The 15,530-nt window shown below is 46.0% G+C and overlaps 1 protein-coding gene across 1 annotated transcript; it reads left to right on the forward strand.

The window, feature by feature from the left end:
* Positions 1-10,995: 10,995 nt before the first annotated feature.
* Positions 10,996-13,844, forward strand: S100b (S100 calcium binding protein B). Its single transcript, XM_038344254.1, has 2 exons — positions 10,996-11,133; positions 13,704-13,844. Exons 1-2 carry the CDS (start codon positions 10,996-10,998, stop codon positions 13,842-13,844), a joined length of 279 nt encoding a protein of 92 aa, XP_038200182.1.
* The last annotated feature ends 1,686 nt before the right edge of the window (positions 13,845-15,530 follow it).

A 15,530-nucleotide genomic window follows, 5' to 3' on the forward strand; every position in this document is an offset into this window, starting at 1 on the left:
CTGAGGGACAAGCCGGAAAATGTGTTCCTTCATGACTCCTGTTTCAGTCCCTGCCTCCAGGTCCTTGCCTCGAGTTCAGCCATCAGTGATGAACTGTTACCTGGAAGGAAGATGAGATAAACCCTTTCCTCCCCAGGTTGCATTTGGTCCTGGTGTTTATCACAGGGCTAGAAGCCTAACTAGGACACACAGTTAGCTGTATCTCAGCTCTCTTTTTGCTGTTGGTGTATTTTCATGTGTGTGCTCATGAATGTAGGGTCAGTAGACAATCTTAGGTGCGTGCACCTTCCCTCCCCCCCTCCCCCCCTTGAGACAGAGTTCCTCATTGGCCAGGAATCTGCCAAAGAGACTAGATAGATTCTCCAGCACCTTTTCTATTGTATTTGGAAATAGGTTCTTTGTAATTTGACCAGACTAGACTTGCTTTCATGATCTTCCTGCCTCAGACCTCTGAGTAGCTGGGATTACAAACCTGTGCCTAAAGACCCAGCATAAAAATCATTTCTGTTCTTATAACAAGTGGACTATTTCCTGGGCTTCACTGCAGAGGTGGCATTGCACCACATTGGAACTTAGACTCTACAGGAAGCCCCAAGCTCACGTCTTAGCTTTGACACTTACCACTGATACAAATAAGTCTTCTACCTCTGAACCTCAAGTTCCCTCATGACAACAAACAGATGCTTCCCCACCCCCACCCCCTCCACCCCCCAACCCCCGGCCAGGCCAAACCTAAGAACTAACTGGCCTTCTTTCCCTGGCCAGGAAATGTCATGCTTTCTATGAAAAGCTGTACCGTGAATGCTTTGTGCGGATACTCCCTCTTCAAAGCTCCCATGAGCAGCTTCCAGCTCTGGGACGTGCATACTGGTCACCATTTCTACCTCTCAGACCTAGGGCTCTGTACTCTTGAAGCAGTCAGGCCTGATTGCTGAGCGTGTGGTCCCCGCAAGAGTTCCCTCCCTAGAGTGTACACATAGTCATCATGCTAGGTGCAGAACATGGGTGCACATAGGTCCCTATGCCAGAGGTTGGGGGGGTCATTGTCAATAATGTTGTAAAATCTGCCTCAAAAAGACACCTGACCACTTTCTGGGTTCAGTGACCTGACTTGTATCCCCACTACACTGCCTAGTGACAGAACACATACACACACACACACACACCCCACCTATGACCCAACACACAGACTGGAAGTGAAGCTATTAAGGCAAAGGCTAAGCATGCATGTGAGCTTCGTTGTGATTAAGGCAGCAGGTGGCCTTTCTCTGGGAGAGTCAACAGGCATTCGTGACTCTGATACTTGGAGACTGAGTTTATGTTTTAAAAGCTCTGGTTACATAAACGCTGTCCTTGTCTGCTTTGTGTGCTGTGACCCATCTGGAGGAAGCCCCACACAGACAGGAAGAAGGTGGGCAGGGCTGGAGGCAGATCCTCAGGCCCTCCAATGTGGAACAGTGCCAGCCAAAGCCTGCCAGGGACTACCATAGGCTGAATTCAGAAACTTGTAAAAATCCTGCTCAAGAAATCTCGAAGAAGACTTCAACAGGTAGACATTAGTTAAATAAGTGAAATGAAAATATTACATAAAAATCAAAATACATTACATGCATATACAAAATGTCACAATTAAATCCATTGTATATAATTAATGTATGCTAAAATGTGTTATAAAATATTACATAAGATTTAGAAGCACAATAATAATTAGTTTTAAATACTAAGCATGTTAACATACCACAAAATATATCAACTTACTCAATTTTATTCCTTTACATTTTATTTTATCTTATTTTTGGAGACAGGATCTCAATAAGTAGCTCTGACTGGCCTAGACCTCACTTTTTAAACCAGGCTGGTTCTGAACTTATAAAGATCTGCCTGCCTCTGACTCCCAAGTGCTGGGATTAAAAGCATACACTATCAAGCCCAGCTGGCTACTTTCAATTTAAAAAAAAATAATTTATCCTTCCTATAACTTTGAGTATTTTCTCATTTTTGTTAATATTAACACTCAATGGCACTTTCAGATTCTAACTATTCCTTATTTAGCTCTCTAAAACAAGTTAACGTATTCCCACTTCCTAGCCATTCTTACTGGAGCTAAGCCAGAATGAAGCTGTAGAACTGTCAGTGTTCATGGCTGCAGCAGTCAGTTGTTCACTGGAGGATGCAGCTGAGTGTACTGCGTGATGTGCTGGGCCCACAGCATCCTAAAAAAAATGGCCAAAGCTACAACACTGTGGAGAATAATATTTCTCTCCGAGTTAAAAGAAAAGAAAAAAGGTAGATGAGCCCAAGTTTTTTCCAACCTTAAACTTGCCATGATTTGATGGATCACCCCGACTCTTCATAAAAGTAGAATGAAAACAGCTGCTTGCGGGAGACTTCCGCAACGACAGAACGCAGCTTTCCCTCCAACACTTCCAGGATAGTTCCCATAGTTCTCTCACACTCTGAGAAACTTCTGGAGCACCAACTACATAGGACACAGGGATCGCTCACACAGCAGCTTCACGTGGCTGTGCCCCACACTCCCGTGTCCAGCTTGTGGCAAAACTTTGAGGGTGCAAGCACAAACACAAAAACAATAGTCCTGCTGTCTTTGCACTGGGTCCTTTTGTTTTCCCAGCCCTGTGGGTCCAGAGCAAAGAAATGGCAGGGCCCTGCTTTCTGCTCCAAGCTTATCACTGGGCTCATTCTTCTGGAAGGTTTTACTGACTTCCGAACGAAAACAAATGTTTGGATGGAATTTGGTGTGGTATAAAATAATAAAACATGATACATGTGAAAACACTTACATTCTATAACAAAATTTACCAAGCAGGGGGATGCCTGGACTCAAGACCTCCAATTGGGCGAATGATTTGGCTTGCGTGATGGATCCTAGTGTCTCTGGCTCAGAAGAGCATCGCTGTTATTTGTAGCTCTTTGCCTTCTCCAACCGAGGGGTTCGCTTGGTTCTCGAACCAAGTCCCAGGTTCTTCTGATAAACATGAACAGTAACTTTCATAATATCAGTGACCATCAGCTGAATGCACCAGGGATATTGTGTCACCACGTGAGCCTGGGTAAAGCCACACACTATTCAGACAAACCAGAGTGGAGGGAGGCATGAGAAATTTGAGCCTGTCTCAGCGATGCTGCGGCTCCCAGGCTGGGCAGTGGCTTCCTGTCGGGTAGGAAGGCAGCTCATTCTTGTGTTGGCTGTTCCGCACACAGCTGCTATTCTTTCCACCTACTTCCTCCGGAACACAGATCCTCATTCTCCTCCATCTTCATGAGGCATTGTAAGCGGCCTCCTGAGCAGCGTGGTGGCGGGTCCTTTGTCTGAGAAACAAAGCTGCCTTTCCTCCTGCAAATAGCAAGCCGGGCCAACCTCTTCCTCCAACTGCTCAGAGCCAGCGGCCCACTGAATGTGTAAGGGTGGGGTGGGAGGGTGGGAAGCTCTGACGCATCAGAAATAACTATGGCAAAGGTGGCAGAAGCTCTGGGTACCAAAGGAAGCTGCCTGCTGACCCAAGTCAATCACCTGGATGGAGAAATGCTGGCTCAGGAGGAAGAGTCCCTTTTCCAACATGACAGTCCTGGACCCTAGAGTCTGGGTGCCTGAGAGCCACCTCCCCCAATTCTTAATCGGAGGTCACATGGGTTCCTTTGGTATCCAGACATGTTGTAAAACAAAGCAGGATTTGAACCTTCATCACTAACTCCCAGACATCCTCAGATGCCACAGACTGAACATGAATCAATTATCAACCATTCATGAGTATCACGGGATGAGTCTGCTGTGAGACAGCTGTGCTCTCCAATGACTTCACATCCATCACTTCCCCACTTCCTGGCCAACACCCACGGTGAGTTTAGCTTGACCAGGAACTCCTGGTTGGCACTTGGACTCTTCGGCATTTTATTTGGGTGAAAGTATACATTTCCTTTACAAATGGGCTCTTTGTGTTTGCAACATTTTATGATACGTGTTTGGGGATTTATATATTCAATGTGCAGCTTCACTCCTGGTTTCAGACCTGCCACACAAGAGCCCCGGAGTCTTCCCTCTAGCCACGCAAGGGAGAAGCAGAACAACCAGAAACCACAGCTCCTCCAGACCCAGCAGAGAAGTGAGGTTCTGGAACATGCTGTCATCCCCAAACCGGAAGGACAGGCATTGCAGAAAATGACAGGTTATCTGTGCAGAAGCTTCCTAGTGCGAGGTTAGGGAGCCAGGACAAGGAAGCCTGAACCACCACCCATGATCCCCTGAAGTTCACTGTGGAAATGCCTGTGAGATCAAAGCTCAAAGGGACCGTTGTAAGAACACAGTGCTCCAAAACAGGGGAATGTGTTTTTCTGTTAGATTTGGGGCCAGTCTCTTTCTGTCTGTGAATCTCTAACCCTCTGATAGATTCCCCAGTTCCCCAGATTCCGAGAGAAACACTGGTGCCTTAACTCTCATTTCCAAGGACATGTACAGATCACCAGACTTTAAAACGTCAGAAGAGCTATCGTGGGCATTGTAGCACAGCCCCTGGGTACCCATCTAAATGTTCTTCTCCTCCCCCACATCCTTGTCCAGGATTCAGGACACACACACCCATCCCCACCACTGGGAATCTGTCCACACGTCTGTGCTATGGTCTACTCATCAACTATATGGCATGAAACCTCCCTTCCTCTGAAACCTATAAGGGACCCCCCACTCTGCCTTATAGGTCTGACCTCTCTTCCAAGGCCCTGCTATGCTGTTATCTGTCTACAGCATTAATAACTATTCTAATTTCTTATCTACAGTATTAGTAACTACTCTAATAAATATCCTGTCTATAACATTAGTAATTATTCTAATAAAACTCTTGTCTATAGTATTAATAAATATTCTAATAAATCTCTTACTCAAAAGGAGAATCCGCCTCAGCGTCCCCTGAACCCCAAATCTAAGACTTCTCAGTGTCTTCTCACAATGCCAAATTTTCACAGTCAGCAACTTGCCGGAAACTCTCGCTCTCTTCAGTCTGACTTACTAATTATTACAAATTACTATTAACTGTCAGATCACACATTCATATTGTACCAAAAATATATATTCACATATACACAGACATTTATATAGATATAATTGTATCATATATAAATATGTATGATACAGAATGCTAACAAAGGGTTAAAGGAGTCCCAAAGAGGCCTAAGAAGCTAGGAGGCTAAAGTTGGGAAACTGGCAGAAATGGAGGGGGGGTGAGATAGCAAACCAGCCGGGGGTCTGCGGAGAAGCACAGGCACCGCTGCTGCACAGTCCTGAGTCTGGCTGCCGTGGCAACAGGGCAGCAACAGGCAGGTCCAGATAGACCAACAGAGATGGATGGTGGGTCTAGATGGTGAGCAGGAGTGGACAGAGAACAGTTTGAGTAGGTCATGTCAAAAGCGGTGGCCAAGCCAAGCTGAAGACTCTGGGGTAGTGGGGGACCACCTGGCATGTCAGTAGTTCATACTTGAAGTGTAACAGGAAGGCCTTTGGCTGCCATGCTGCCAGTGGTAATGCCACTCTCCAACTGCCCAGGATGTAGAATTCTTTGTTAATTCCCTGGTACCCAGAGATGAGGACCCCTCACCCAATATTCCTGTAACATTTGTGGGGGCTTGTCTGGGATGTGAAGACAACACACACACACACAGAGAGAGAGATTTGAAGAACCCTACTTAAAGCTGGTATAAGTGACTGAAAATGGCCATAGAGAGCTTAGAGATAACCCTGGTCCTCTGGTGCCCTGAGGAACCTCGTGGGATGAGGAATCTTTCCAGTCATGATTATCATGGCTTTTATTTTCTGTTGGGGAAAGTAAAGTAGGGGACCTAATCTTTGGGAACCAGTGGCTTTGCTCTCACATAGTAAATGGCAATTTGATCCCTGTAATAGGGAGGAACCAGAGCAGGGGTTTATACCTCTACCCCAGGGCTGAGGTCGCTGTCTTAGTTAGGGCTTCAATTGCTGTGAACAGACACCATGACCACGGCACCTCTTATAAAGGAAGACATTTAACTGAGACTGGCTTACAGTTTCAGACATTTAGTCCATCGTCATGGTGGGACATGGTGGCATGCAGGCAGACATGGTGCTGGAGAAGGAGCTGAGAGTTCTACATCTGGACCACAGGTAACAGGAAGTGAACTGTGTCCCACACTGGGCATAGCTTGAACCTGTGAGACTGATTCAAAGTCTGCCTCCACAGTGACACATTTCCTCCAACAAGGCCACACCTCCTAATAGTGCCACTCCCTTTGAGAGCACCCCCCTTTTGTAAAAGGACCATACCCACTTTCCTCAAGAAAAGGTTGCACTCCCTAGTGGGAAAACTTTATTCTATCCCTAACATATCTGATCAACCTCTTGGTATCTGTGATGTTTGGGTGACTTTTGCCATGTAGCTCCTCCCTCTGCCACTCTGAATGTGAGGAACAAGGGGACATGTGGCTCGGCTATGCTCTGCTTGCTTAGTGAGGCTGGACCAATGCTTCCACATGGTTTGTCAAAAGGAACTACTCATTCTGAGCAACAGCCACATTTGATTCTGTTGGAAGCTGGGGCGTGGTGTTGCTAAGATGGGCAAAGCGAGCACAGAACGCTTTCTGGGTTCATTCGCGCCTTGATGAGGGACACAGCACCCCCCCCCCCCACGTTAAAAGAGCATTGGACAGGCTATTTTTAAAGCATTTCTGGCTCAGACAACACATAACCTTTTACCAGGCTTAAAGAGAGAGACCTAAAACGGACTTGGCACATCTCCACTCTTAACAAGGACTTTTCCCAAGGTGCAACAGTAACTGATTTACCTCGTCCTGGTTGTTGAACACACCGGGTTCAGAGAAGCCCAGCCATAAGCATTGTTCAGCACCAACATCCACCACATGTCGTACCTGCGAGAGGGGGCCAGAAAGCTGGCAGGCAGGCAAGATGCTCAAGACTCCTTGGAAGCCAGCCATGAGTACACAGTCTCCTGCACCCAGCACTAGAAGCTTCCAGTTCTTGGCTGCACTTCTGCTTGTTTTAAAAAAAAAAAAATCAATTCATTCTGTCTCACTCCTCTTTCCACACCCCATCCTTGCCTTTGGGGGTCCCATCAATATTCATGTAATAATACTTTTAAAAGACCCCAAAAAAGCTGACTCCATGTTTCCTGCCCTACAGGCCCATTTTCTCTCTAGATCATATCATTGTGACTGCCCAGTGAATCCCCAGGGTGCGCAGTCAATGGGGCCCTGTGTGCAGGCTGGCTGTCCAGCACCTCCCTACCCTTGGCCCCCATTGGCAGACTCAGCCTGCAGTGGACTGCGCCAAGCCCACACCCAGTCCTCTCTGGAAGAGGAATAAGAAGCTGCTCTGTCTCCACTCCTGCCACTCAGACACCGAAGCCAGAGAGGACACCGGCAGCAAAAGGTGACCAGAAGGTGAGACAGAGCCACTGACAGAAGACTCAAGAAAAACCGCTCTTTTTCTTCTTCTTTCCTAGAAAGGTGAGGGGTGGCGGGGATAGGAATGAGAGCTTAAAAAAAAAAAAAAAAAAAAAAAAAAAAAAAAAGGCCCTTTGGGGACATTTGGCAGCATTTCAAAATTGCCGATGACACTGTGATTTAAGCCTGACTTTACTGTTTTCTTATGACTGTTGTTGATATTGATATTGTCTGCAGTTTTATTTTCATTAAGACAGGAAAACCTAATGTCATTTTGAATGACTCAGAACAACCATCGGTGTTCTCAGAGGTGGCACATATATTGCTTCTTTTCTAACTCTGAAGGCAAGCTTTTCCTCTCCTGGTGCATGGTTACCCCAATCCTCAGCTAGAGCTCCCCCTTCCTCACAGCTGCTTTTCCCGTGACCCTGAAGCACCCCTGCAGGCTTTTCTAATTTCTCTATTTGAAATGCTAAGCTCCTACATCTCCGGACACGAACAAACAAACAAACAAACCAACAACTACAACAAAAACAAAACAAAACAAAACGAAGAGTTGAATCTTTTCAGATAATTATGAATTGGGATGAAGAAACAGGGGTTAGGAATGGGCTCTGGTCTCCATTACCGCCTGCGGAGGGACAGTCTCTGTGAGGGTCTCTTACCTTACAGGCAGCATTTTCCCCAGAAGAGCAAGTCCTCTGCGTTCCTTACAAAAGACTAATGCAGAATGTTCCCAGGGGCATTTGCTTCATCTGTCTTTGAAGGCCAACTACAAGCCAATGCTTCTTTAGATGAAAGGCAGAACAGCGGGAATTTGTAATGTGGTTATGAAAACAACTGAATCTGGTGGATGTTTCTAGCATATGGGATATGTGTAATGCCTTTTCAAATCCTAGTCCCCATCTAAAAAAGACCCTTTAACCTTTTCCTTCCACAGCCAAGACTTTGAGAAGTGTCAAGCTTGATACAGAGTTTCTCGAGATTTCTTTTTTTAATCAGTAACTGTGCTGGGTATGGGCCAATGGTCAGGGGTCAGAGGCAAGAAGACCATGACTTAGGAGAGAGCCTGGGGTCAGTGAAACCTTAATCTTAAAAAAAAAAAAAAGGAAAAGAAAAGAAAAAAGCAAGCTGGGTGGTGGTGGCTCATGCCTTTAATCACAGCAGAGGCAGGTGACTCTCTGTGAGTTTGAGGCCAGCCTAGTCTACAAGAGCTTGTTTTAGGACAGGTTCCAAAGCTACAGTGAAACCCTTTCTTAAACAAAACAAAACAAAAAAAAGTGATTCTCTTATTCTATTACTGTTCTTCCTACTGTTCTTTATAGGAACTAAACTTATTATTTTCTTTCATAAAAACAAACAAAAAAATCCAGTAACTGGGGCTGGAGAGATGGCCCAGCATCCACACACAGCTCACAGCTGCCAGTAATTCTAGTTCCAGGGGATATGACACCCTCTTCCGGCCTCTGCAGGCACCAGGCATGTATACACTACAGACAAGCATGCGGGCTTGCACACATACATGTAGATTTTTTTTTAACTAAAAAACAATATTATACTTTAGTCCCTCTGGATAGTTCTGCTTATATGAGGTCCTCCAGGTGTCTGGGATTTCTGAGCAAAACAAAGTACCTTGGTAGAACTTTAGCAAACCAAAGAGTAGACAAGGTAAGAACCTTCAATCCGTTTCCTTTGGGAGATCATTAATAAAAAATTTAAAAAGTTAACGAAGTTTTATTCCAAAACGTAAAATAGTCAACATGGGAGTGAGATTTCAACCATTCTGTTGTTGCTTGTTTTTAATTATGACACTGCAGGTTCTGATTTAAGGATCAGAAAGCAAGGCCAAGAGCTGTCACATGTCTCTGCCCAAGAGGCTGTTTTCCGAATGGAGCCACAGGCCGCCTTTGTTAAATGAGTCACTCTGAGAACCGAGCGGCCCTCCCGGCATGCACCCCCAGTCTCTTCAGGGGCTGGCTGTGCATCAGGTGCCTGCTGCGAAGGCTGTTTGCTCCTCGCTGGCATTCCTGCTCACAAAGAAGCCCCTGTGCTGGGCCAGGCTAATGAATAGGCATGGGACGCCTGGCTGTGGTGCCCTGGTCTCCTGGTGTTAGGACACCAGCAGAATCAGATGACCTTGGACTAATGTTTCTGGAAGTCATTTCACTGCTGTCTTTCAGAACGGGGCAGTGTTACAATTATTTCCCAGATGAATTTTACAGTTATAATGTTTGTCACCTATCCCCCAAAAAATCTCACTCATAATTTTTATTTAAACAGCTTAAATTTATATATTAATTTGAATAAAGATAAGCTCCTTGTCTTAGGTTTCTATTGCCGCAATAAAACACCACGACCGAAAAGCAAGCTGGGGAGGAAAGGGTTTATTCAGCTTCTGCATCACAGTTCATCACTATAGGAAGTTAGTGCAGCGCACCGCGCCCCTGTGTCTGCGTTCGAAGCGCTTTTACCCAGTTACCGAGCTTCGGGCAAGGGACTGGAGGTTAAAATACACACACAGAAAGACAGACAGACAGCGACACGGGTCATCCTTGAATTCCCCAAGAATGCCCCCTTTATTGTGTTCAGGGGCAGATTATATAGAGATAGCCACGCCCCAGCCAAACCCACCAGAAACCACTCTCCTGCCATCAAGAACTCCTGAAGGTCTCGTGCTCAGAGCAGCTGTAGGCACTCAGATCAGGGGATTACAAGAAATTCAGGATCTGGGGTCTCACTGCTCCCAACAGTTAGGACAGTAACTCAAGCAGGGCAGGAACCTGGAGGCAGAAGCTGATGCAGAGGTCATGGAGGAAAGCTACTTACTGGCTTGCTCAGTCTGCTTTCTTACAGAACCAAGGACCACCAGACTACAGAGAGAACCACCCACAACGGGCTTAATCAAACGCTCCTTAAGACAAATGCTCTACAGCTGGCTCTTACAGAACATTTTCTCAGTTGAGGTTCCCTCCTCTCAGATAGGACTTCAGCTTGTGTCAAGCTGATATAAAACTAGCCAGGATGCTCCTGTTCTTGTTCCTCAGGCTCTTTTGGAAGCACCTTATTTTCTTCTGCATTTTTCTTCCTAACCCCTGAAATTATTGCTAAATGAGGATACTGTTTACTGCTTTTAAAAACTGTTTGTTGATGTTGATTTTTTATATGTACCAGCTGCTTGTCATCTTAGTGTACTCAAATCCACCAGCTAATGCTTCTCCCTGGTGAGCTCCAGGATTGGGGGTGGCCACCAGGGAAAGCTGGAATCATCCCCTGGTGTTTTGCATCAGCACCTTTGTTAGTTCCTCATTGACATAACCCAACCAGAAGCCAATCGTCTTGGAAACTTAACCCTGTGGCCCACGGGGACACAAAAGGGAGGTAGGGGCCTAGAAGGCAGAGAATGGTCTGTGGTCATTGTAGAGTTGCAGAACGCCTTTCCTGGCCAGACTTCTCCACTCCTCATTTGGGCTGAGGTCTGCAAGCAGCCTATTAAACTCTTCAAAGAACAGGGTGGAAACCATGAAAAGGTGTCTTTCTTCTGCAGCCTCCAGGATGTCTGAGCTGGAGAAGGCCATGGTGGCCCTCATTGACATCTTCCATCAGTATTCCGGGCGAGAGGGTGACAAGCACAAGCTGAAGAAATCAGAGCTCAAGGAACTCATCAACAACGAGCTCTCCCACTTCCTGGAGGTAAGCCTTCCGGAAGTATCACTGAGTGCACTAGAAATGGTTCTCAGACGGCTTCTGTCTCTGGATGCCCCGGGCTGCTTCTGGAAGCTTGTTCAGACAGCTAAGCCCTCCATGTATAAGCTCAGATGGGCTGTTTCTGTCCCTTGAATAGAAGGATCCGCTGGTGCTGACAGCACTAACACTCAAGAACTGCCAGCAGGTCATGGGGGTGCACATCTGTAGTCCAAGTACTTAAAGAGTCAAAGCAGGAGGCCAGGCTTAGCCATGCAAGGATAATACCTCTCGACCCGGAAGCAGAACTGGCCAGTGAGATAGTTTAGCAGGTAAACGCACCTGCCACCAGGCCTGATGATCTGAGTGTGAACCCTGGGATCTATGTTTACCACAGCATGAGAGTATGTATGCACACACACACACACACACACACACACACACGCACGCACGCACGCACACTTTTTTAAGCATGAGATTTTTGGGGGAGGGGGCAAAGAAATCTTTTTGTCTTTGTCCAGCTGTCTGGTATCGACTACAGAGGTAAGAAATGTCAGATGGTAAATAAACATTTACTGAGCATTCAATACTTGAGAGACACAGGTCCACCAAGCACCCAACCTAGCATATCCATGAGTGAACACTTGGCCGAGGGAAGGAGGGGGCTCCCTGAAACATACGACATTGACCAGGCACAAGTTTAGTTTGGAGTCCACTTAGGAAGAGGCACAAGGGCACCCGGCAAGCCCTGTCCTTCTCCGGGTGCCTAATATTCTGGTGCTGGAAGCACTCAATCCCCATTGTCTCCTCGGCCCTGGAATCACGTGCTAGTGTTTCTACTGCCCATAAGCCAAGAGTTCCTGTGGAAGTGAACTGTAATCCATCTGCCACCCCATGCTCCCTTGATCCCCTACACCAAGGCTGGCTCATTGCACACCTTGAGTGAGAAAAGATGGAAATACTGGTGGTATACGATGCATCTGACCACAGGAAGCTCACTGGGTCATAGAAGCAGCAAACCACACAGTCCGAGGAAAACTGATCAGTTTTGATCAAGTGCCAAGCCTGGATACAATAACTCTAGGGCACAGCCCTGTCACATGGTAACAGGAAGTCACACCCCAAGTTAACTGGGTCCATATTGATACTGTGGCTGGATGTCTGGCTGGAGTTTTCCTTCCTCCACTTCAGCCAGTTATTTCATTGTTGTGGAGGTAGCAGGCCGGCGTGCTTGCTGGAGATTCTCCACTTAGGGGGATTGATTTCTCAGGCATTCAGATCCCTGGGGTGACAGCTACTCCACATGCATAATCAGTTATAGCCACACCCATTCTACCTTTCGACTTAACCGAAGAGTCTTACCTCTTCATCTTTAAGGGCAAGTATGTAGTCGTGAGATGAGCAGGCCGGGCTCTTCACATAGAATCAAAGCTCTATAGATAGAAGCTTAAAACACTAGCTGCTACCATGATTTTAGGACCGAAAAACATGATGTCACATTTATTAATGATAGCATATGTTAAGATATCAAGGTATCCTACATGTTTGCTAACTTGGCTTAACAAAAGTACTAGAGATAATCAGCTCAAAGGAGGGGATCAGAGAGCCTTTGATGACGGTGCCCACCCGAAGGAGGGAAACAAAGAAAGGAAGGGCATGGCCTAGTGATCACTTCCTCCCAAAGGTTCTACCATCTCCCTGTGGTGGCATGGACTGGCACCAAGTCTCCTACACAGGAGCCTCTGGAGGGCACGTAGCATCAGAATCATAGCACCTATGGTATAATTGGAAGAACTATACTGTGCCATCTATGTTTTGGAAGATATTTCAAAGTTCTCATGAGCTGCCGGGAATTACACCTGAATCATTTACACCTGAATCTTTGGTTCTCAGGGAAGCCCTTGACTTCTCCTCAGAGCTCTTCTGCCAGGGGGTGGAGGGCTGGGGGGGTGCAGGGTTGTTCACTGAAACAGAGCTGAGGATCTTCAGTGCTCAGAGCCAGCACTCTTCCCACCCATCTCCAGGGCTGCACTCTTGATGCACCGGCAGCCTCACCATTTCTTCTGGTTTGGGCATCACTTAGTAGCCTTACCATCCATCCGGTTTTGGTGTTAGAACTGTCAGGAAAAAGCCCATGACACCTAGGGAATAACTCAAGAAGACAAAAGGACAGGACAACTAGCAGCTCTGACACATCCCCAAGGGTTATTTTAGAGAACGTGCAAATCCGCATGGCTCCCAAACGCATGCGTGCTCAGGAACACCGAATTCATTGGCTCCGGTTGAGACGGACTGCACACGTGTTCCAGGTGCTGTCTGTTTCTTCTTGGTTCCCTAGTTTAAAGTAAACCCAGGTCCCACTAGACCAGAGGGAAGAGGACAGGGACCGACCCTCCCCGCTTCCCTCTGGCTGACTGTCCCTGGCTCACTAGAGGGACTGACTGCTAGAATTTCTCATTTCCTACATTGGGATTGTTTTTCTGATGCAAATTATCAGCCTAGTACTTTTAATAACATTTTGATAGCCCTATATCGCATCTAGAAAGGACTTAATCAGCTTTTCTTTTTTTCTCTCTCAGGAAATCAAAGAACAGGACGTGGTGGACAAAGTCATGGAAGCGTTGGATGAAGACGGAGATGGAGAGTGTGACTTCCAGGAATTTATGGCCTTCGTCTCCACGGTGACCACAGCCTGTCACGAGTTCTTTGAACACGAGTGAGACAGAAAAGGGAGCCACGCTGTTCCTGCGGCAGACATGAAGGTCACAAGAGGAAGCAGAGCGAAGGCTTGCAGGCTCGAAGGAGCTGAGCTCTCCAGCCACATGTAACTAATTAGGAAGCTTGATTTGCTTTGGGAAAGAAAACAGAAAGCCTTCCCAAAGCTGCTTTAAGTTAGCACATCACTATTTCTGCTACGTTAGGCATTCCTGTGAGCTGTCTGGTCCCAGAAGGATTGGTTAGGAATCACTTAGGGGACAAAAATCAATGCTCAGCAGTAAAGCATGTGTTGCAGACCGTCGTGCCCCTGTAGAAGCAGGACCCAGAAGAATCAAGGCAGGCCACCAACCGCAGTTCTATAGGACAGCATTCTTAATACTTCCAACAGACCCGAGACTCCACAGCTGGAGCCACTGCAGTGGAAGAGGCTGCTTTTCCTTAACATCTCCCTTACCTTGTTTGTGCCAATGATGCCCAAGAAAGCAGACAGTCTGATCACAATACCCTCCCCAGCCCAAATGAGCAGGGCCACTTAAGTCTCTGCTTCCAGTGAGCAGCCGTTGCTAAGTAAATATTTAATGTCAAACAGTTTAACTGGAAAAAAAAATAGGTCTCACAAGCTAAGTATTAACATTCTAACTCAGGACTGAGAATCAAAATTCTATTCAGTAGACTTCTTTTAGGATGGTACTGTGGTTCCTGTAAGACATGTACATAGGAGGAGACTGGCCAGAGTGTAATGTTGGGGAATAATCTTTTTGTACACTGTGAAGATGCGTCACTCTGACTGTTTAATAAAAAGCTGAACGGCCAATAGCTAGGCAGGATTTTCAGGGCAGAGAGAGCGCTGGGGAGAAGGGGGAGTCAGCAACCAAACAGACAGGAAGCGGGATGCGGACCACAGAGTAAAGGTAACCTAGCCACAGAAAAGAATGTAGATTAGAAGATAGGGGTTAATTTAAGTTATAAGAACTACTTACGAATAAGCCTACGCTACCGGCCAAGCTTTCATAACTAACAATAAGTCTCTGTGTCATTTTTTTTGTGAGCCAGTGGCCCAAAGAAAAATCCATCTACAAAGGGTGAGTAACATGGTGCCTGCATTTTCTTTATACTTTCATATAGAAGACCTGAGAAAACTTAAAAAAATAAAAAAAGGTCTCAAATGGAGTCACATAGAGCTTCCTAGTCCTGAAGTCTCTCATGTGAGCTGAGGTATATGTTCTTATTCTATATAGTTTTACTGTGTTACAGGAAAAAAAAAAAAAAAAAAAACAAACCAGAAACCTTTCCTTCTTGTTTAGACAAAAAGGGGGAAATGTTGTGGAATAATCTTTTTGTACACTGTAAAGATGTGTCACTCTGATTGGTTTAATAAAAAGCTGAACACCTAATAGCTAAGCAGGATTTTCAGGACCAAGAGAATGCTGGGAAGAAGAAGGGTAGAGCCTCCAGCTGGAAGGAGAGGAAGCAGGATGGGGAACACAGAATAAAGGTAACAAAGCTACATAAAGAAACACAGATTAAAAGATATGGGTTAATTTAAGTTATAAAAACTAGTTAGGAACAAGTCTATGCTATTGGCTGAACTTTCATAATTAATAATAAGTCTTCATGTCATTTTTTTGTGAGCTGGGGGCCCAAAGAAAAGCCCATTTACAGTGCAAGGTCTTTTTCCAGCTAGCTCT

The sequence above is a fragment of the Arvicola amphibius genome, chromosome 9 (assembly GCF_903992535.2).
Source record: "Arvicola amphibius chromosome 9, mArvAmp1.2, whole genome shotgun sequence".
Taxonomy (NCBI): domain Eukaryota; kingdom Metazoa; phylum Chordata; class Mammalia; order Rodentia; family Cricetidae; genus Arvicola; species Arvicola amphibius.

What these genes read in the sequence shown, in the direction of transcription:
- S100b (XM_038344254.1), top strand. Translation starts at nt 10,996, where the DNA reads ATGTCTGAGCTGGAGAAGGCCATGGTGGCCCTCATTGACATCTTCCAT. An exon ending in AGCTCTCCCACTTCCTGGAG is followed by an intron (nt 11,134 to 13,703) that starts GTAAGCCTTCCG and finishes TTTCTCTCTCAG; the next exon opens with GAAATCAAAGAACAGGACGT.